The 23,006-nt window shown below is 48.1% G+C and overlaps 1 protein-coding gene across 1 annotated transcript; it reads left to right on the forward strand.

The window, feature by feature from the left end:
* The first annotated feature begins 8,341 nt into the window (after positions 1–8,341).
* On the forward strand, positions 8,342–22,760 carry MAVS (mitochondrial antiviral signaling protein). Its single transcript, XM_006894262.1, has 7 exons — positions 8,342–8,459; positions 8,816–8,931; positions 16,433–16,611; positions 17,740–17,914; positions 18,644–18,800; positions 20,794–21,335; positions 22,305–22,760. Exons 1-7 carry the CDS (start codon positions 8,342–8,344, stop codon positions 22,758–22,760), a joined length of 1,743 nt encoding a protein of 580 aa, XP_006894324.1.
* Positions 22,761–23,006: the final 246 nt, after the last annotated feature.

The following is a 23,006-nucleotide window of genomic DNA, read 5'->3' on the forward strand; positions in this document are numbered from 1 at the left end:
ACAATTCTCCTCATAGAGCCCAGCCTCTCGGATAATCTGCTCTGCATACATGTTGAAAAGGTATGGAGACAGGATGCATCCCTGGCGGACACCCTTATCAAGAAATAGATTCTTTTTTTTTTCTCCTAAAAGCCAGAGGTGTTTTTTTTTAATACTCAGGAGAATTTACAAAGTCCAAAGATCAAAGGTATCCAGGCTTAATAAAGCTTTTATTGAGATGGTACCTATCTGTACCTCCATTGCTTCAGCTTCAACTGCATATACTGGTTATTTTGACACCTTGGAGTCTCAGAATGTGAGCAGACATTTCATATATGTTTCTGTGCTCATTAAAGCCTAACAAGGCATAAGTGATCCAAACAGTAACTTCCCACAGCCGTCATTAACGTGCCAACCCAGAAAGTTGTGTAATTCGTACTCTGAATTAAACAGACATTCCAGATACCAAATTAGAAATCCAGCTATTAAGAAACAGATACTTTTGATATCTTCTGGTATTAAATACAACTGTTTAACAAAAAACTGGAATGGCCAACCACCCTTCAAGATTAAATAGATTTATTTTTTAAATATATGCATGTAACAAAACATTTATCATCTTGACATTTGAGTGTGTGTGTGTATATAGATATTTTTTTTAATTGTTGTTATGTGTCGTCAAGTTGCCTGCAACTCATAGCGACCCTATGTACAACAGCCCTAAACCCTGCACTATGCTGTATGTGTATATGTATGTATATATATGTGTGTGTGTATGTATGTTTGTTGGAGGGGCATGTCTTATCTCATGGGAATTAGTTTTGTGTGTGGATGCTGTTGATGAGGACAACTCACCTGTGTAAAGTTAGTAGAGGTCAGATATAGCCAACCTCACCTTTGCCATTGCTTTTAACTATTGCACATTTTGTCTCCACTCCCAGCCCACCTCAAAGTGCACCCCTTGTCCCAGATTGTTGTCACACATATTATGCCCAAGCATATATTCCTTTCTGATAGTTCATCCCTTCATCAGTTCTAATACAGCATTCATTATCTATCCACTCTTTTCCCATTCTATCCCCAACTCCTCCATGTCTGTCCTCTTTCATAACAGTGGTGTTTGTCCTCTTGTGACTGAGATATTTCACTCAGCATAATGTCCTCCATGCTCCCCCATGTTGTGTAATGTTTGACAAGTTCATTGTTTTTCAATGCTGTATAGCATTCCATTGTGTAAATGTACCATAGTTTTTTAAATCCATTTTTTGGTTGATGGTCACCAGGCAGCTCCCATGTCTTATTGTGAATAATTCAACGATAAACATGAATGTGTATACATCTCTTTGAATTGTGGCTTTGGTTTCTTTAGGGTATATTCCCACTAGTGGAATTGCTGGTTCAAATGGTATTTCTATTTGAACTTTTTAAGAAAGTGTCAAGGGAGCTCTGGTGGCCTAGTGGCAAGAAGCTGCACTGCAATTCCAGAGGTGCACAGTTCAAATCCAACAGATGCTCTGCTGGAGAAGGAGGGGCAATCTCCTTCTGTACCAGTCAGATCTGATTTGACGGTACATGCACAAAAAATAATAAAATAAAATAAATTTTAAAAAAAGAAAGTGTCAGACAACCTTCCACAGTGGCTATATCATTTTACATTCCCACCAGCAGTGAATACAAGTTCCAGTCTCTCTGTAACCTTGCCAACATTTGTTGTTGCCCTTGCATATTTAACACTGACCTAAGCTGAAAGTCTAAAGGTCAAGGGACCTGTAAGCATGCTTGACTAAGGAATTGTATTCTGTTTCCAATCGCAATTGTAAACTGTTGACTTCTATAATAAACCTTATAAACATGAGTTTGATTCTGGGAGTTCTGTTTGGCTGTTGTAACAGATTGCAGCCCTAGTAGTACAGCATTGGGAGCCCTGAGAGACAGCTGATGTCAGAATGGGGAGAAGTAGCATCTGGGAGTGTGGAGGAGAGCATTGGTCTAATAGAAATACATTTTGTGCTGTGGATGTTCTTGGTGGGGACTGTTCCCCATTGTGGAGTTAATGGAGAAGGAGAGGGAGGTGCTGCCACCCCCATACTTCCCCTACTCTTCGTATGTCATCTTTTCATGTGTCTGATGGCCATTGGAACAGCTTCCTTGGTAAATGTCTATTCTAGTCCTTTGACCATTTTTAAGGAAAATGTGCAACAAAAAAGAGAAACCAAGATAGGGAAAAAATTGCCTTCAGAGGAAAACTATGACAGAAATTGAGAAGAACTTTAGGAAAAAAGCCTCTAATCTCTCAGTTGGTTCAAGATAATATCACAGACAGACACACATAGATATACACACACAACCAAACTGGCAGAGTGTGTTCTAGAAAAATAAAGACACTATTTCCTCCAGACCAGACCAGGGAGGAAATTGCACAAAGTGAAAGAAAGATTTGGATTTCTCTCCAAAATACTGAAGAACAATATCAGTTTGAAGACTAAGGTGTGCCTGATTCAGGCTATGCATGTCTTCTCAATCACCTGCTGTGCCTCAGAGAGCTGGACAATGAATGAAGATGATAGAAGGAGGATTGATGCCTTTGACTTGTGATGCTGGAGAAAGGCATTGAATATCCCATTAACTGCCTAAAGAACGAACAGAAATGGGGGTACTGACCCAAGAGCGATGTGGTTAAAACCCCTTTCTTCATCTGAGGCCCCTGAGAAGTGAGGAAACCTCCCTCCCAGAGCCAATTATGATCCAGAATCAAGAATTGTTTTGCAATTGAAAGGGTTATACCAGGAAGCCAGAGGACTTGGACAAACTGTATTGCAGAAAAAGGAATAACAGATAAGTAGGAATGGTTGACAGAGAAACCAGTTTGCTATGTAAATTTTCATTCAAATCACAACTAAAAAAAAAAAAGAATGGAAGAATAGAAAACATCAGGTACCACAGCCCTGGGTGGTGGCATTGTGACTATGGATTTTGTTTTTGTAAATTATTGAAGTTTTCCTCTCAATAGCTGTATAAGCAATTTATTTTTCTCTTGTAAATACACTGGCATAGAGGTGGAGAGAAAGGGTAAAGAAAACTAGTTTAGAAGTGTTTTTAAATATTGTCATTGTGAAGGTCAGTATTGTTTTGTTTTCAGTCTTGGGAGAGTTCCCTGAAGGGATTCAGGTATGACAACATGACCTTTTTCTGGGCTCTGTGGCACTATCTTTGGGCCTGACCGCTTGCTATTCTCTGGGGAGAATGTGAACGGATGGTTGCAGAGTCATCACGTGGCGTCGAGCTTTCTTTGGAACACCAGCCATCCCCAGGATAAGCTCTGAGCAGAGGAATGAATCATTCTCAAGCCCTGACTGGGGTGAGACTTGTATGAATCATGCTCTGCCCTCATTCTTCCATGATTCATGGACAATCATCAATGAATTCTGATCATGAAATAGGGTCAAATGCAATAAACAATAAGGCATAAGATAATAAAAATGGCCAGGTAAGTTAAAAAATGCTTTTTAAAATTTCATTTACCCCCTTTGCTATAATTTCAAACTTGCCAAACAGCTGCAAAATAAATACAAATCTTTTCTCTTGCATTGACCAAAACCAGAAAATTTATACAGATGCAATATTACTAATGAATCCAAAAGGCTCACTTGAGTTTCTCAGTCATCCCACCAACATCCTTATTCTGTTTTCGGATCCAGCACAGGATGTAGTTGGGTTTCAGGATCAAGCTGCAGGTTGCTGTGTTGCCTTTTGTGATTCCTCTAATCCACGATAGTGCCTCAATCTTTCTTGCCTTTCAAGACTGACATTTTTGGAGGGTTACTCTATAGATCAGCGCTTTTCAATAGAATTTTTTAACTTGCCCAGTAGAAATCCCTGAGGGAGTGCTGGTGGCTTGGTGGTAAGGAGGTGCACTGCCATTCTTAAGGCAGGCAGTTCAAACCCAGTCCCTTCACTGGAAAAAAATGAGCGATCCCCTCAATGCACTTAAGAACAATGTCCTGACAGGATAGAAATGCTCTAAATTTGAGATCTGTGCTGTCCAGCATAAAAGCCATTCTCAGCTCACTCATTTGTATTCCAGTTGGAACTAACTCATAGCTGAACTCCAGTGAGTTTTCAGGCGACTGTAAATTGCACAGAGGACTGCCCATCTCCCTCCTGTAAAGTGGATTTGAACCACCAGGGGCTGTTAGCAGTGCAAGTCCCTAGCACTATGCCACCAGAGTTCCCCTGTAATAGCCGTTGTTGTTAGGTGCCAACTCATAGTGACCTTATGAACAAGAGATCTGAACCCTGCCCTGTTCGGTGTCACCCTTATCATCCCCAACACACTTGAGCTCATTGCCATAGTTACTGTACTAACCTATCTTATTGAGTCCCTTTTCAAGGAATAGCCCCTCCTAACAAAATCATCCAAGTATGAGAGTTAAAGCTTCGCCATCCTTGCCTGTAAGATGCACTCTGGTTGCACTTCTTTAAGACATATTTGTTTGTACTTCTGGTATCCCATGGGATATTCAGTACTCTTCTCTAACATCACAACTCAAAGACATAGATTCTTTTTCTGTTATTCTTGTTCATTGTCCAGCTCTCAACAGTATAGCTAGCGAGTGGAAAGATCATGGCCTGAATGAGGCGCACCTTAGTCTTTAAACTGACATCATTGCTCTTCAGGACTTTGGAGAGGTCCCTGACAATAATCATCGGTCACATGAAAATAGCATTTGACTTTTTCTACTTTAGTACCATCTTTTTCGAGACCTCCGAACCCTGAGGAACAAGTAGAGGAAAAAGCAAATGCACAGGCTGAAGCGTAAAGGAAGATGAGGCAGAGGTCCGCGTAAACGTGAGCGTGTGCGTGTGCACCGTGGACACCACAGCGGCAGGAGGAGAGAATGCCACAGGCTGAGTACGCTGATATGAACTGGACCGCATATTCCTGTCTAGAACTTCTAACTCAAAGGATCTAGAACATCCATCGCCATTCTATCACCACGAACACCTGAGAGGCCCACTTTCTTCCTTCAAAACCAGGCCCTTTTGATCTGTTGCCCTGGACCTGTGATATTCTGGACTAACTCTGCTTAGTTGTGGTTGGATGTCACGTGCACAATAAATCATCTCTTCTGCTGTCTTGGCCGAAGAATTAAAAAAAAATATTTGAAAAAGAAAGAAAATAGCATTTGACATTTTTTAATTTCTCCCCAGCTATTTCATCAGCAGTTGTTGGTGGAGGGCTGGCCACACCTAAGGTGAGAAGATGGTAGCGAAAAAGGCGGAAATCTGAAATTATTACTCCGCGTTGGCCAAAACTGGTGTCCATCACTACAGACACAACAATAATATTGACTGGGCACCGCATGTGGAAAACACTACAGAATATGCACACTGGCTTTCATTGATCCAGGTGATTCTGTTATCATTAGAACATGCCAAAACAGACTGGTGAAAAAAGAAATTGTGTAATATTTTTCTTCAATAAAATTGTCCAGAGTTTGTTTTTTGGTGGTTGTTGTGTTTTGGGGTTTTGTGGTTGTTGTTTTTTTTTTATTTTTTTATTTATTTAATACCTTTTGAAGTGTGTCCAGAAGCGGTGGGAAATTAAATATTAAATTTTATCTAACTTTTATTAAAATAGCTAGAGGGACATCATGCTTGGAAAAGTGGAGGGTCAGCGACAGTGATGAACGAAGACGGTCAAAAGGATGGACTGACACAAGGGATGATGAGGACGGCAGCGGACAGGGCTCAGACCTGCTGTTCCTAGGGTCGATCAGCGTCGTTCTTGGCTTGACCGTTCCTAACTACAACAGCAGCCGCAGCCGCAGCAAGGCATGCAATTCACTCTCCCAGGGCCCACACAGAGCAGACAGCCCAGCCTGGGAAGCCAAGTCCCCGCCCCTGCCGTCGGGCCAATGGCCGCGCGGCCCGGCCTCCGCCCCGGCGCCCTCCCTCTCCGCCCGGTGGGTTCCGGTTGCCCCGACTTCTGCAGGTCGCTGGGTTGTGGCTGCCCGAGGTAAGGCCGCCGTCCCCGGTGCCCAGGGTGCACGGACGCCTTCGCCAGGGAGGCCTGCGGCGGCCGAGGCCGAGTGGGGTCCTCCCAGGGGCTTGGAGGCCTGGGCGCGCGGGGACTCGGGACGCATGGTGGGGAGGAATGAGTCCTGGGGCACAGGGGGTTGGCGGGCGACCCGGGGACGGGGGCGCTGGACGCTACAGCTGGAGGTGAAGATGGGCGGAAGAAGAGATCTGGGGAAGGAGAAGGGACGGCAGAGCTCCCCCAGGGGCGCACAGGCCCAGGGTGACCCCCGTGAGCTCGCGCCCGGGCGCGCCCACTGGTGGCGACGGCGGGGACGGCGGCTGGGAGCGGGGCGAGTGCTCCTGCCCGCCGCTGCGCTTTGGCGGTGACATTTGCAGGAAGACTGGCCTGTCCCTTCTGGGGACCTGGGTCCAACCCAGGAACCGGAGCCGAGGGTGAGGCCTCGCCCTTCCCCGATGTCTGGGTATTTTCCTCCCCCAGAATTCCCTCGGGGCCTCTAGAGCATTGCTGTCGGAAACTTCTAGCTGCACCCAGAACACTCCCAGATGCAGCCTCTGAGGTGAAATATGGTGGAGAAAACCAAAACTCTTAGTCCCTGTGTGGGTTCTTCGTCCCTGTGTGAACCGCGTAGTCAGAGAGTGGGGTGAAGGGAGTGCTCAGGGGAGATCAGGGTTGGAATGCCACCGGCCTGCTCTAAAAAATACACATTTCTCCCCAAAACAGAAAAATCCAACCCACTCTCTACCGGTCCATTCTGAGTCATACAACCTTCTCTTGCGTCTCCACAGCCAAAATCTTAACAGCAACAAACTGCCTGATGACTTTTCAGTTAGCATTCCAAACATATAATTTATTATACCAGCAGAAAGCCTGTGTTTCTTACTAGAAGTCATTGACATTGGACAACTCTCCCAGAACCTTGGTGACCATCCTCCCACTTAGCACAGTGGTCTTTGCCTGGGCAGGAAGCCAGGGGGTTGTGTGAGCCTCAAGGGCTGTAAGGGTCTTGTGCTGTGAACTACAATGAGGCAGGAAGACCCTGGTTCAAATCCCATCTTTGTCTCTGACCACTTGTGCAATTTGGTTTCACTTCCTCTCTTGAAGAATTGTGTTGTTTATGGATCTTGCAGTCAGAACTTTCTAATAACTCATCCAAGAGGCAATCAGAGACAGTAAGTCAAACAGGAGGAGATTGCCTCTCTTTGTTCTGACGAGCAGCTGGTGGATATGAACTAGGGTCCTTTGGGCTGACAGTGCAACTCTTTACCACTAAGCCAGCAGTGCTCCCTGTTGAAGGATTGCAGCAAGGATTTAAAAGAAGAACAACCTTAAGAAGTACCTGCCTTAATAAATGTGAAGAAAAGTGGGCTTTCTCTCTTTTGAACCACTTCAGTCCAATCCTATCCCCCCTCTAATGGCCCAGGACCTTTAGAACAGAAGTTGGAGTACAGCAGAGGCATCTGGCTCATTCCTTCCAGACCCTTCCCTGGCCATCATGGGGAGGGAAGGAGAAAGAGTTGTTCTTTTCTCAGTCCTCAGAGGACCATCACCAGATCCTCCTGATCTCTCCTTAGCCACCAGGAGTAAAGCCCCTGGGGGCAGACAGAGGTGTAGGCAGTACATAGGACTGCCACCTCATTTCCTGTGTGACAAGAGCCTGGCTGCCTCAACAGCTTTTAGATCTGCTCTGCTCTGCAATACAAGAAGTCTAACCCAAGCATGCCTCACCTACCAGCTCAAGTGCCACTTGATTCTATCCCAGCCTGGCCCTCTCTCAAGTCTCCTTCAATTCCTGGCATCAAATAGCATCTCAGACTTCATTTATTAAAAACCTGGTGCCAGCGCATCTTCTTCTTCAGGGTCTTTGATGTTAGCATCTATTACTGTCTGGAAGTCTTATTTACATATGTGTTATCTGTCCCACCTCGAAAGAACATAAGTTGAGTCATAGCTGAAGTCTTGTCTCTCATCCTCTGTAGCACTTCCTGACAGGTAAGGCATATTAGAAATGAGCAAAAACACATCTATAGTTACAAAATTGTGGTGAGTGAGTGCTACATAAAGTAAGCAGCAACAATTGCTTGTATTTCAGACATTTTTTAAATGGGAGCATGAGGAGGAGCCAGGGCACCCAGACATTAGGGTGATAAGAACCCTACCATAAGGACGTGTGTGTTGGGTTAAGCAAATTTCAGCTGTGTTCTGAGAAGAACCTGATCCCAGAAAGGAAAGACCTCTGTTCTTTGTGCTTCCACCATCTAGAAATTCCTTTAAGATCTTTGTACATCATTTTCTTAATTTCTAGAATGATGAGATGCGATTATGATCTTCATCTTGAGCCCCTGCCGACCCCAAAATGCCCCAAAGCAGCAGCACATCTGGGTGAAGCTCTTCCTATCAAAGCTTCCTATCACCAACCTTGGTGCTGGGAGGGGAGCCAGTGAGTTTATGCACAGCCATGAGGGTCTCATGCAGAGGGCACCTGGGCACGACAGAGGCAGCCAAGACCCTCAGCACGGAGCAACCAGGAAGGTAGACATGGGCACTCTATCTTCTGAGATGAATTGCTTTTGTTCATTGATTAATTTTACAAGGAATTCACTGAGGTTCTCTGGGACCCGAACCATCAAGAAATAGGATGTGTTCATTAAAACGGACATTGCAGAAAACTGAGGGGGAAAGAATTTACTTTTGTCTCACTCCAGCCCCATCCCTTTATCCTGTTTCTTTCCAGTCTTTTCCTTTCTCCATCCACCCTTCATGAGGTAGAGCCCTCTCTCTTCAGAACCTGAGCAGTGATGTATGCTGAGGAACAGACTTATCTGTACATCCGCCACAATCACCGCCATTTCCACTGCGTTGATGTTCTCGAGATTCTGCCCTACTTGCCCTGCCTCACAGCAAATGATCAGGTGAGTGGGAGTGACAACAGCCTGGCAGAGCTTGGGGCAGGGCTGTGGAATTCAGAGCTCAGCCCATCCCCAAGTCCGGGCCAATTCCTTCCTTTTCCATTGTCCACTCCCTTGCTTATTGTCCTTGGTACTGACTGTACTATCACAAAATTAGATTTCCTTAACCCTTAGATTGAGTGTGGCACAGGATGGCTCCACAGGGCGCCCTCTTGTGTTGTGTTTGCATAATGCTCAACAGCATGGTGGCTGGTTTTCTGAGGTTTCTTTATTATTATTATTATTATTGGGAAAAAACAAATTGGGGATACAAGGAGGTGAGGGTTGGGGGCAGAAGGGTGAGGATGGGCAGGGGTGCAGTTGCAGAGCTGCAGAAATTGGTTGGTGGGGGGAGCAGGTGAAGGAAATGATGAGGGTCCAGTGGGGACCAGATGCTACAGGAAAATGACAAGCATTTTCCAATGGTAGTTAAATCAACTGTCTTACTGATTTGGTAACTGGATGCCGACTCTCTGGCTTCTTCATGCTGAACAGGGGCGTAGATGTGAAGGGGGAAAGGGAGGACACTTTATCACCTTACTGGTGATCTTGGATTAAAGCTGCTTGCCTTCTTGTTCTCTTAGAAGATGTTTTCCTGTCATTTGCTCCCCTCTGGACTGCAAAGTGTTTTCCCAGGTGGGTCCAGTGGGGATGGCTGGTTGAACCCAGAGACTCCATCCTCCTTTGCTTCTTTAGCTGTCAGTTGTATTTCCTTTTTGCCACTGCACTGGGTTCGGGGTCAGGTCTGAAGTAAAACTCAGTGGTAAGGTTACCTGTAGGAAAGGGAGCAAACCTAGAGAGAACAAACTTGTGAGTTACAAATAGAGGGGTTTTGGGGGTGTTGCTTTCAGGTTTACTGGGGGAGAGGGTGACAGAAAGCAGCCTAGATAAAGTTCTCTGGATACCCTAGGGATTTTTTTTCCTACCCAGGGGTCAGATGGCACAATCTGGGGACTGAGGAGCTCACCTTGAGGGCCATGACGGCTCGCCCCGAGCCGAGGGCCAAAGACAGCCCGCCCCGGGCAGAGGGCCGTGATGGCTCGCCCCGAGCTGAAGGCCGAGGACAGCCCGCCCCGGGCAGAGGGCCATGATGGCTCGCCCCGAGCCGAGGGCTGAAGACAACCCATCCTGAGCAGGGCAACACCCCCCATGGGCTGGCTGGTAAACTCCCCTCTAATTGCCCCCACACTAATCTGGTGCCCTCACCTGACTGAGGAGTGTGTGGCCGGGGACAGCATCTCCAATTCCAGCACCACCACTTTTACACCCCCCATAAGTGGTCATGCTATAATTTGAAGTAGGTGTCACTTCCCTCACCCTTTATAAATGCAAAGAGAATCTGAAAATTGTGAACAGGCTGGCTCCCCCCAGGTCTAAACATCTTTTGGCAGAAGCATTCAATAGATAAAAATATGTGGTGCATTTAGGATGTTGATCCTCTTGTACATGCTGCCACTGTTAAGTGTCATCAAGTAGACAACTCACAGTGACTTTCAACAATCCATTATATGGGTGATCATCTTCTCTGGTTTTCCAAGGAAACCCAAACCTGCAGGTAGTGGGGCACACGTCCCTACCACGGGCGCGCATCATCTCTTCTGTGCAGGCGGCCAGCGTGTGCACACCATCCCCCAGCACAGGTGACTAGCAGGCGCTCGCCATCTCCCGCGTGTCATTTCCCATGTGGGCGGCCAGCCGGCAGGCACGTATCATCTTGCATGCAGGCGACCAGAGGGCTCGCATCATCTCTCGGTGGGTGTGCGTCATCTCTTGGAGTGCTTGCGTCATCTCGTGCACAGGCAGTCAGTGGGTCAGTGGGCCAGCAGGCGTGTGCCATCCCCCACACAGGCGACTGGCAGGCGCACGCCATCTCCTCGTGTGGGCGGCCGCTGGGCGCATGCCATCTTCCATGTGGGTGGCCAGCGAGCGCAAGCCATCTCCTGCACATCATTTCCCACACAGGCGCCTGGCGGTTGCGCTTCATCTCACACGCGGGAGGCAAATGTCCTCTTGGCTTTAAGAATTCTCCTCAGAACAAGTACACTTTGCTGCAGTGTGGCAGCTCCACTGCACCAGTCCTGGGGAGGCCCGGTGCCCACCCTCCATCCTGGGCGAGGGATTCCATAGGTTCCGGCTGTGGGAGCTTCATGGAGCTGCAGCTGCGGTGAGGCGCAGTGTGGGCTCTGCGGGAGGGGGTTGGGAGCTGTGGCACTCACCCATTCTTCCTTGGAAATCCTTGAATTCCTGTTGTTGAGCCTCAATCCTCACTGAAGACCAGTCATCAACTGTTTAACTGTTCAATTATCAATAAACAGAAGTCTGTAGAGGGTCATAATGGCCCTTTTCCAAGTGGTCCGCTGCTCCTGCAGCTCACCACGTTGTCTCTGCCTCCACCGCCATCTTGGATCTCTTTCTGAGGTTTCTTGAAGGACTGGCCCTGTTCCTTCTCCCACTATTTTTTTTTAAAAAATTCTGTTTTCTATTGCTAAAGTTCATATACATTGTGTTTAATACTATTCTTCATTCACATTGTGGTTTATACAATCATTCTGATGCACTGTTGATTTTCTTTTTTATACTAGTTTATTTACAAAATTCAAATACATTGTTTTTCACGCCAGATCCTTCCCATTTCCCTCACCCCCACCTTTAAATTGTACAACCCCATAATTAATCCCCCTGCACATCCTCACCCATCTGCTTCTAACCTCCCTGCCTTGCCCATGCATTAAGTTTTATAAAATTAATCACCATTAGACTATGCCTATCATTACCCCATGTTTTCAGACCCCTGCCAGATCTTTCCATTTCCTTTACCCCCTCACTTCACCCACCAAATTGCACAATCCTGTAATTTCTCTACTACCGTCATCACGCCTCTGCTCCCGTCCCTTCTCTTCTTTTACTAGTTATCCTTCTATTTTTATAATAATGGTTTTATGCAGTATTGTCCTTACTGGACTGAGTTAGTTCACTTTTACTTGAACCTTCTCCTTTCATCTCTTTTTGTGCTTGTCCTGGTCAGTTTTGATTCTGTTTCCCTTGTCCCAGGATTCTGTTCTGATAGAGAAGTCAGAGGCTCGGCTGTGGGTTTGCTGTTTTTGTTTTGCTTGCCTGCTTCACTTTGAAATAATTTTAAATCGACAGACCAGTTGCAAGACCAGTGCAAAGAACTTTTTGAGCCTTTAACCAAGAGTATGTTGCTAATAACATGCCCTGCCCCCTCTGTGTGTATGGCCTACAAACCACAGATTCTGTCCCAGGTATACCTTGGAGAGAATTCCAGGTTTGGCTTCTAGACCACTGCAATAAAGCAATTATCACAATAACATGATTCTCACAATAACATGAGTCACATAGATTATTTTTTGTTTCTTAGCACATATAAAAGTTACATTGACACTATGCTGTAGATTATGAAGTGTGCAATAACCTTTGGGAAAAGTTTGAAATATTTAGAATTACCAGAATGTGACATAGAGACACAAAATACGCATATGTTGTAGGGAAAATGGCACTGACAGATTCCCTCAAAATAAGACTGCCACAGACCTTCCGGCTGTAAGAAATAGAACATCTGTGGAGTACAGTATAGCAAAGAACAGTACCACCAGGTGTGTCTGTGCAGTAAAACCAGAAGAGCCAGGACTGATATTTTACTGCCTTCCAAATTCTAGACCCTGTTCAGGTCTCACCAGCAGAGCCAATAATGTTCTTTGTGTCAAAGGGATCCATCATGTTGCATTTAGTTGTGACGTTTCTTAAACTTCAAAAACCAAACCCACGCCATCAAGTGGATTCAGACTCATAGTGACCCTCTAAGACCAAAAAGAACGGGTCTAAAGAGCTCTCTAAACTGTGACTCTTTATGGCAAAGCACTGCTATGTCTTTCTCCTGAGGAGCGGCTGCTGGATTCTAACCATGGTTCTCTTTGATTAGCAGCCCAATACTTTGACCATGGCATTACTAGGACTCCTTACTGTCTTTTTAGTCTCCTTTGATCTGAAGTATTGTTATGTATCATCCAGTTGCCATTGACTCATAGCTGACCTTTCAGTGGACTTTCAGAGGCTAAAAGTCACTCACACAGGAGGAGACTGACCATCTTTTCTGCCACAGAGCAACTGGTGGGTTCAAGCTGCCTGCTTTTGAGTTGTCGGTGCGACTCTTTATATACCAGACCACCTAATCTGAAATTGTCCTTAGTAGGGGTTTTACTTTCTGACCTTAACACTATTGGAGACTGATGAAGGGTTATTTTGTGAAATGAGTTTTAATCCCTGGAGCTCAGCTTTGCCAGTTCATAACTCTTGTTGTTGTGCTCGTTGTTAGTCAAGGGGGTAAATCCCTCTCTGCCTTTAGCTGCTGCTGTCAAATCGACCCCCTGGGCTTCTCAGTGAACACTCCCCAGGTGCCTCCTTTGAAATCTGTCTTCCACTTTCTCTGTAGCCAGGTTGCACTTCTCTGCTACCTCTCATATAGATGTTGCTGGTAAGAAGGTATGCTAATGATGTCTGGCCCTTCCATCTTGAATTCTCAGGCCATATCTTGTCCACTGGTCTTATAGTTTATGTTTTCTGTGGGCCTCTATTTCTGCTGTCTGCTTGCTGGGGGTTTTTTTAAATACATTTTTTAAATTTTAATTGTGATTTAAATGAAAGTTTACAGAAAATTAGATTTTCATTTATTCATTGTACATTTTTACCCCCCCATTCCTCCCCATTCCACCAGTTCACTTTTTTTTAAAATATTCATTCATTGTTGCACAATTACCTCCCTGCATCCTTCCCCCCTTCTTCTCAGAGTCAGCCACAGCTTGTTGTGATCCACACAGTCAAAAGCCTTTGCATAGTCAATGAAGCACAGATAGACATTCCTCTGGTACTTCTGCTTTCTGCTAAGATCCATCTAACATAAGCTATAATATCCCTAGTACCATGGCCTCTTCTAAACCCAGCCTGCACATCTTGCAGTTCTCTGTTGACATGTTGTTTTGGTCATTTTTGGATCATTTTCAGCAGAATCTTGCTTGCGTGTGATATTAAGATACTGTTCAATAATTCTCACTCTGTTGGGTCACCTTTCTTTGGAATGGGAACAAATATCGATCTCTTCCAGTCAGTTGGCCAGCTGGCTGTCCTCCAAATTTCTTGGTACAACTTAGTGAGCACATCCAGGGCAGCATCTGTTTGTTGAAATATGTCAATTAGTATGCTGTCAATTCCTGGAGCCTTGTTTTTGCCAGTTGTTTCAGAGCAACTTGAACTTGTTCCTTCATTACCACAGGCTCTTGCTCATGCGTTGTTTCATGAAATTCTTCTGTGTCAGCCAATTCCTTCTGGTATAGTGGCTCTGTATACTCCTTATATCTTCTTTTAATGTTTCTTGCCCAAAGCATCCTGAAGTATTGCCACTTATGGCTTAAATTTGTTTTTCAATTCCTTCAGTAAAACCTAATCTTGAACCAAGAGACAGTCATCAGAACAGAGGAAGGAGACACTGCATGGTTTAAAATCAGGAAGGGTGTCCACCAGGGATGTATTCTGTCTCCATACTTTTTCAATCTATATGCAGAACAGATCATCTGGTATGCTGGGCTGTATCAGGAGGAATGTGGCACCAGGATTGGAGGAAGATTCATCAACAACCTGCGTTATGCAAATGACACAACCCTGCTTTCTGAAACTGAGGAGGACCTGAAGCGCTTGCTGCAGAAGCGCAAGGACTGCGGCCTTCAATATAGATTGAAGCTCAACATCAAGAAAACAAAGATTCTCACCACTGGGCCGATTGGCAGCATCATTATGGATGGTGAAGAAATGGAGATTGTCAACAGTTTAGTTTACTTGGCTCCACAATCAACACTCTTGGTACCAGCAGCCAGGAAATCGAGACATTGGGAAAATCAACTATCAGGGACCTCCCCAGAGTATTGAAAAGCAACAACATCAGTCTGGAGACCAAGATGCACCTGATCCAGGCCATAGTCCAGTTGCTTGCTATGTATCAGAGAGCTGGATAATGACTAGGGATGATAGAAAAAGAGTTAATGCCTTTGAGCTATAGTACTGGAGAAGAGTGTTGAATATATATGTGTGTGTATGTATTTTGGACTGCTGCGAGAACAAACAGGATCATCCTAGAGAGAGTGAAACTTGGCTGCTCCTTGGAGGCAAGGATTCTGAAACTTCATTTGACATACTTTGGACATGTTACAAGGAGGGACTGGTTCTTGGAGAGGGACATCATATTTGGGAGGGTGGAAGGACAGCGCAGGAGAGGAAGACCCTCGATGAGATGGATTAGCAGTAACTGGGGTAGTGGAGGTAGGTATGGCAGAGACAGTAAGGTTGGCACGAGATAGAACAGGGTTTAGGGCTCTTCTACAGAGGGTCACTATGAGTCGCGACTCAATGGCACCATAACAACAACAACCTACCCCAGCCCCTAGTCTTCTTTGCAGTGCACCTCTTATTCTGCTGCTTATTGTTTTGAGGTGAGAATTTGGGTGAATTTTACAAGTTGCTGTCTTACCAGAATCTCCTTGATAATCTCATTCCCCAGTGTTGCTTATTGTCAGCCCCTTTTATTCTTTTGCCCCCTTTATTTTATTCTTCTCTCCACACTTTTTTCCTCCTTCATGAGGCTTCCTTCTTGCCTTGGGAGTTATAGAAACTCTAGGCTTTTTCATCTGATTAACCAGGTTTGCATCCCCACCTCATTGCCATAGAGTCTTTGCTGCCTTGCTTCCACCACGTCTCCTGCTTTAGTGGCCTAGTTGGTAGGGACTTGGGTTTACCAGTCCACAGGTAGGTGGTTCAAATCCACCAGTTGCTCTATGGGAGAAAGATGAACATTCTCCTCCTGTGTGATTTCCAGCTTCTAAAAACTCACTGGAGGGTCAGCTATGAGTTACTTCGAAGTCGTGAGCCAAGACAATTGAGTTGTTGAAAGTAGGGACAAGCGGCCCTGGTGGCATAAGTGGTGAAACTGCTGGCCGCTGATCAAAAGCCTAGAGACTCAGCTTACCCAGTGGCTCCGCAGATGATCTACTTGGTTATAGTCGAGAAAAGCCTATGGGGCTGTTCTCTGCCACACGGATCCACTGTGAGTTGAAAAGGACTCGAAGACACCTAGCACAACAAAAGCTAAAATAGGAACTATATTAGCATTAAACAAGATGATTTATGCTAATCATCTCCTTAACATTATCTCTTAATTTAATTAGCATTTCATAATTATCTCTTTAACAGGGAACCTAGGACACAGTTAGAAGCTTTTCCCTCTATTGTTGTGCTATTTCTGTGTATTGTTGTCCTATTTCTCTCTTCACCCTGTCCTTGGGTTTGAACTCTAGGTTCTGACCCAGTTTCAGACGCTGCTGTTTCTAATGCTCAGTCCTTCAGCTGCCCGACCCCAGTGGGGAAGGGCCTGGACTGAGCTGTGCTGGGGTCTGTCTTGCAGGATCGCCTGCGGGCCGCTTACACACGAATAGGAAACCGGGACACCCTCTGGGACCTCTTCAACAGCCTCCAGCGGCGGAAAAACTGGGTGGTTTGCCTCATTGAGGCGCTGAGGGCCTGTGCCCATTCCGATCTTGCTGAAGAAGTGACCAGGGTTTATGAGAGCAACTTAGCCAGTGAGTGTCCTGCCCTGGCCTCCCTGGGACCCCTTCCCTACTGCTCTTGGCCTCCCCTCCCTTCCCTCACGCCCCTGCTTTTCTCTGTCGACTGACCTTGGTCACCCAACCTGTAAAGTGGAGCTGATGGCAGTGCCAACCTTATAGGCTGAGTTAGATACCACGAGATGAGGCATGTTATGTCTTCAGCTGGGGTTTGGTGCCTATAGTGTTCTCTGCAAGTGGGGTCTCCCCTCACATATACCCGACCCCAGCCTTTCTCTTTTCCTCTTCTCCCCTGGTTCACCCGCCCTCTCTGCTCATTTCTTTCCCTCCCTTCCTGTCTCTTCTTTCTCCCTCATGAGTAGTCACTCCCTTTCCTTCAGAGTCTTCTAGCTCTACCCCGCAGGAATGCTCATTCACCCCTTAACGTGATTAGGTGGAATCTGAGACTTTGAGAAAAGAAGCTATGCTTCTGGAACATTCTGAGCCAATCAAGTCAGCGAGAGGGATCTCTTCCCCTGCAGTCCCCATGGGGTTCTGGTCAGTTCTACAACCTTGAGACGCTTCCATCTCTGACTTCCGCCTGCCTTATCTCCGTCCTCGCCCTTCACACCCTCCTTTCTTTGCTTCCCTTCTCTCTCTCAACCTTTCCCTTTTTGTCCCTCCTTACCTCTCATACTTGTCTTCACTTATGGAAATTAATCGTGAAATCATCCCATGTCAGGAGGCTCAGTGGGGCCCTGGGGGTGGGAGACAAGGAGACAGCATTCAGGGTGAGGTCACATACTGGCCTGAGGAGTCTGCTGACCAGTCCAGGAGGCAGAAACCTGGGAGGCTTTCCTCACCCCTGTTCCTCATATCTCTTCTTGTCCCTTCCCTTCATGACCTCTCTGTTCTGTCCTCTCACCACTCCCCTGTCCTTCTCAGCCTCAACAATGCTTATCACCTCTCCTCATACCTTGCAGGCAGATAGCCATAGACCCAGGGCACCTAAGCCTCTCCTATCATTGGGTGTACCCTCTGATCTCTAAATTCTGTGTCTTTATCCTCCAGAGGATCCAAAACGTCCCCGAGCCTCACTGGAGCCGATGTTAGTCTCTGTTGAGGTCCCAAGACCCGCTGAGGTTCCAAGACCCACTGAGGTTCCAAGACCCGCTGAGGTTCCAAGACCCGCTGAGGTTCCAAGAGCCGCTGAAGTCCCAAGACCTGCTGAGGTTCCAGGGCCCGCCGAGGTTCCTAGTGTCCCTTACAATGGCTACAGAGAGGATGAGTCAAGTTACCCCACGCCTGTCCAGGACACCAGGCCACCAGAGTCCCTGGGGGAGGTGCGTCCTCACCGTCTGCCTCCAGCCACCTGCTCTGTCGTTCCTATCTTCCCACTTTCTACATGTGCAGCCTTCTAGAAGCCCTCTGTCTCCCCACAAATCATGCCTGGTCTCTACTTAGAAACCCCAGAGCTCCCACACTTGGAGCTTCCCAGTCCCGCTCCCAGACCCTTGGCGAGGCTTTCGCCCCCATGGCAACCTCCGACCCTCTGCCAGCCTTCAGCTGGCCACTGTGAGTTCTGAGATCTTTCATGGTCGACTGAGATGTTGAGCTGGGTTAAGACACATGGGAGATGACCAGATGAGGAGAGTGATGAGCAGGTGATGGGCCAGGGGTGGATGGCGGGGCTTCTTACTGCCAGCAAGGTCGCATCTGGGGGAACGCAGCAGAGTCTATGGGAAGGTGATGAGTGGGGAGTAGGATGTCCTGGAAGCATTAAACGTTAGACCTCGATCCCAGGAAAGGAGTCTTGGCGGTGGCCACAGAGAGGAAAGTCTTTCTGTAAGGCCAGACAGATGGACAGGGAGCCCCATAGATGGTGTTTTCTATGAAGTGAGGACAAAGTCACTTGTGCACAGGATCCAGCAATGACAGGGCAGAGGGGAGGGCCACCTTGGTCCCTGTACTCCGTGGCATGAGCAGAGGTCCTTAGAAGCTGACTTGGGAACATCACATTCTGGGCCAGCTCATAAGAAGGGGCTGCCTTATTCACATTTTTCCTCTTGCAGAAATCTGAGCAAGCCCCACAGACACCCAGCTCCGGGGCTGTCCCGAGGAAGCCACATGGGCCCCCAGATCCCTCCTCTGACGTGGCAGCCCTCAGCCCTCCGACCTCCGGCAGACATCAGGAACAGGACTCAGAACTGGGCAATACCCACCCTGCAGGTATGCACAGACCCAGGAGGTCAGGGGCCGCTGTAACCTTCTCAGCGAGGCTGAGGATCAGAGGACCCTCTGGTTTCCTTGGATGGGAAAAAACAGTGGAAATAAAGAGAATCTGCCTGAATCCTCAGAGGCAAGAGCAGCATTGCGGTGTAACAAACAACTCTGAAATGTAATAGCTTAAACACTTCTCTGACTCTGTGAGTTAAAAGTTAGACTGACCCAGGTAGGCAGTTCCGGGCTTGGGATTCCCTCTTGGGTCTCTGAGACTCCCCCATGTGATCCTCAGCAGTTAAGCCCCTCCTGACAGATGGCAGAATTCTGAAGAGGATGAAGGGTCCAGAAGTTGCGCTCACAATGGATCCAGTGTCGTGCCTGTCCCCTGGGTGGGCCACAACAAGTTACAGGCCACCCTTGGATGGGAGGACGAATGGTCACAGGGCATGGGCATGGGTAATAGCTGTTAGGTGCCCATAAGTGGACTGTGACTCACAGTGACTCTTCCGACAGCAGATCTGAAGCCCGCCCTATCCAGCGCCGTCCTCTAGAGCTCTGACGTGTTTGAGCCCATTGTCACAGTCACTGGGTCAATCTGTCTTGTTAAAGGTCTTCTTCTCTTTCTCAGACCCTTCACCTCTCCCAGAATGATGTTTTTGTCCAAGGACTTGTCCCTCCTGACAACAGGCCCGAAGTATGTGAGACGGGGAAAATTAGGGTCACCTGTGTACTTTGCCGAAGGGATCTGCTGGGTCGTGGAGGACAATGGCAAGGGGATAGGGTTGTGCCAACTGTGGGCAGAGGAGCCTTTAGGCCTTGTCCCAGCCCTCAAAGATGTCTTCAACTCCCAGTGAATCAGTAAAACTCAGCTCCTCAAACTTCTCCACATGGTCTTCACCAGCCAGAAGCTTGAGTGCTGACACCAGATCTTAGGAATATGAAGTTGTCCGTCCTGACCTCCCAGACTGACCTCTCTCCGCACTTTTCTGCTCAGACTGTTCTGGGTGACAGCTGGCCCTCACTGCCCCTGGGAAAGGCCCAGGGCATGTGAACTGGGAGGAGCTATCTAAGTGCCCAGATAGCTAGGAGAAGCTCTTAGTTCCCAGGAGGCAGCTGGCCCTGTCTCCCCAGCACTTTACCTACCACATCAGCACTCTGCAGTGCTAATTGCAGTGCACCCACCTTGTAGAAAACGCTGCCGTGGGTCACAGAGATGAAAGACACTTAACTTTTGGTGTCCTGGACACCATGGATCTGGGTACTTCTTTAACACTATGAAGGTCTGTTAAAGAGCACATCCTAATCACCACTGGCCTTTGTCCCCAGTAGGACCTGGCCTGTGTGTTCTCACTGAGTCTTGGAGGGGCTCCTGACACAGTTACCTTTATAAACTTACCTGCACTTGCTGCCTCCTGGATTCCCCAGGGCAGGCCTTTCTCCAGGAGGTGACCTTGACGTTGCCTTTTCCCTGCTGCTTTCCCATCCCCCACGTAAGCCTGTGGGTCTCCGAGGATATTTGCAGAAGTCGGGTGCTTCCCCATGAGTGATGTGAGCTGGTCTGTTTGAGCCTCCTCTTGCCGTCTGCCTGAGGGGTTGCTCCTGCCACTGTTGGGAGGAGGAATAAGACTGGCAGTGGGCAGAGCCACCAGGTTGAGAAGCTAGAAAAGGGAGACACAGAGGGAAGGAGGCTGCAGGCAGTAGACAAAGCAGAGGGAATAATTGACAGTGATGTTAACTTCTGACGCTACAAAGGGAGAGACTGTTTCACTCTTGCTGAATGGTTAACTGGGTGTAGGTCAAGGAGTGAGGGTGGACAGAGCCCAGTGATGTGTGTATAGACCTGGGAGGGGTGACCTCTCCCCCGGCGGGGGACTGACCAGGGGCCTGGATGTCTCAGGGCAGAGAGACCCTTCTCCAGTCCTCTAAAGCCAGAGCGATTATGATTTTCACATAGTGATTCTGTGGGTCTGTATTTCGACTTTTCTCTTGCCACCTGCAGGCGTGGTCTCCAGTCCGACAACACCCCGTGGACCAGTGTCTCCATCCGTCTCCTTCCAGCCCCTCGCCCGCTCCACACCCCGGGCAAGCCGCTTGCCTGGACCCCCAGTGTCAGCTTCACCCTCTGGCACCTCCTCCAGCTCCATACCCCTTGGCTTGGCTTCTCCAAGAGGCGCTGGTCACCAGGGTGAGGTTTCAACCTGTGACAGTGAGACGGTGAGACCTGCCAGCACCATGCCCGCCAGCACAGCACTCGCCAGAGTGCCGGCCAGCTCAGTGCCCATCAGCTCAGCAACCTCCAAGCTGCCTACGATGCCTGTGAAAACTGTGCCCTCCAAAGTGCCTGCCGGTTCAGCCTCTGCCCACCCACTGCCTTCCAAGTTGCCCACCAGTGTAAAACCTGCTGGTACAATGCCCCCGAACGTGCCTCCGTCCAAGTTACCCGTCACCACGGTGTGTGCGGGCACAGTGCCACCAAAAGTATCCACTGGCTTGGGGCCTAACAAGGTGCCCACTAATGCAGTACCCAGAAATAGACTAGAGGTGAGTCCTCACCCTTCTTAGCAGGATCTCAGGCCCCTCCTTCTAGGAAAACCTGCTCCTGACCCTGTCTTTGAATCTTTTCCCTAATCCACAGCCTGGGTTGGGCGAGGGCCTCACCTTGAGCAAAAGTGAAGAACCAGCCTCATCTAGACCCTACACCATATTCTCCAGGAAAGCCAATAGGATCAGAACTCCCAAGTGTAGACACCTCATGGGTGACTGGTGTGGTGGGCACCCCACCTTTCATATGCACTAATTCACACAGCTCCCTGTGAAGTTTATTATTGTTGTTGCTGTTACTACATTCCATTGAATCAGAACTGACTCATAACTAACCCTCCAGTGGGTTTTCAGAAGCTGTAAATTGACTAGGAGGAGATTGTTCATCTTTCTCCCCTAGAGCAGCTGGTAGATTCAAACCACGTGCCTTCAGGTTGGCGATGTGGCCCTTTACCACCAGGCCATGAGAGCTCCCCATTGAGTTTAGCAGTCTCATTTCACAGATGAGAAAGCCAAGGTGACTTGAGAGCAGCCAAGTAAAGTGGGTGATCTGCCCACCTTGATTCTGGTTCTTCACCATTAGGCTGTCTGTCCTGCACCTCCACAACCAGGGCTTAATGGACAGCAGTCCCCGCATCGTTGGCCAATTCTTGCCCCTAGCCCCACTGCCACTGTCTGCCTGGGAGAACAAGTCTGTGCAGCTTCCCAGGCCAGGCCCTAGACCCTGCAGAGGAAGCCACCCCTCCAAGGACAGCTGAATGGGTTTGATCCATTCCTTTCCCACTGCTTCCTGTAACACCAGTCGTTCTAGACCCCAAGAACTAATGGCCTCAGAAGCATTGTGGGCTGGGGCTAGGAGGTTAGAGTGCTGGTTCATGCCCTGATCTGGCAGCCGGAATGCTCTTCCCTCTTGGTGTCTGGCCACTCCTTGTCTCTATAGCTTTTTTTTTCCTTCTTGCCCTTCTGTAGGAAACTACAGAGGTTCTTGCACCTGCAGGCCCGAGAGGTCATGCTCCTTCGTCAGACAACAGAACCGAAGACTTGGCCACAGTGTCAGAACTGAGTAAGCCAGGGGTGCTGGTATCCCGGGTGGACAGCCAGCCTTTCTCGATCTCCTCTGAGGACCTAGCCATCAGCCGTAGTGACTCCCTGCAAGGGGGGCCCGTCCAAGTCCCAGAAGAGGATGAGTATGTGTCCAGGTCTGTGAGCTCCTTTGAAATCCACACAGCTGAAGACCCCAGTGCTGACCTCCTGGATGGCAACCCCAGATCGCCTGCCCCCTTGGAGCCCCCAGTACAGGAGGTGCTGGAGACTGAGGTGCAGTACAACAGATTGTCCTTCTGGAAGCTGGGGTTCACAGTTGCCACAGCTGGGGTGCTCCTGGCCGCACTCCTGTCGCTGTACCGGCGGCGCCTGCCCCAATGAAATTCCTTCATCGTAGTGAACTGGCCCCCTCGCCTCTGCCTCCTTCCCCTCAGTGCACTGGTCCCTTCTCCAGAGCAGGGCTGTCTGGGCCCTTGTCCTGTTCTCAGGCTGGTGAGGATGACGTCTGAAGGAAAGGAGAGGCTTTGTGGGCTAGAGGTAGCATGTCCTTCCCAGCTGGTACCCAGTGCAGGTCTCACACCTTCCTTGGCTTTTTGGGTCCCCCAGACTGCCCCTTGCACCCTAGAC

Source organism: Elephantulus edwardii, unplaced genomic scaffold (genome assembly GCF_000299155.1).
Source record: "Elephantulus edwardii isolate Elephantulus edwardi_28Jun2011 unplaced genomic scaffold, EleEdw1.0 scaffold00138, whole genome shotgun sequence".
In the NCBI taxonomy this organism is placed as follows: domain Eukaryota; kingdom Metazoa; phylum Chordata; class Mammalia; order Macroscelidea; family Macroscelididae; genus Elephantulus; species Elephantulus edwardii.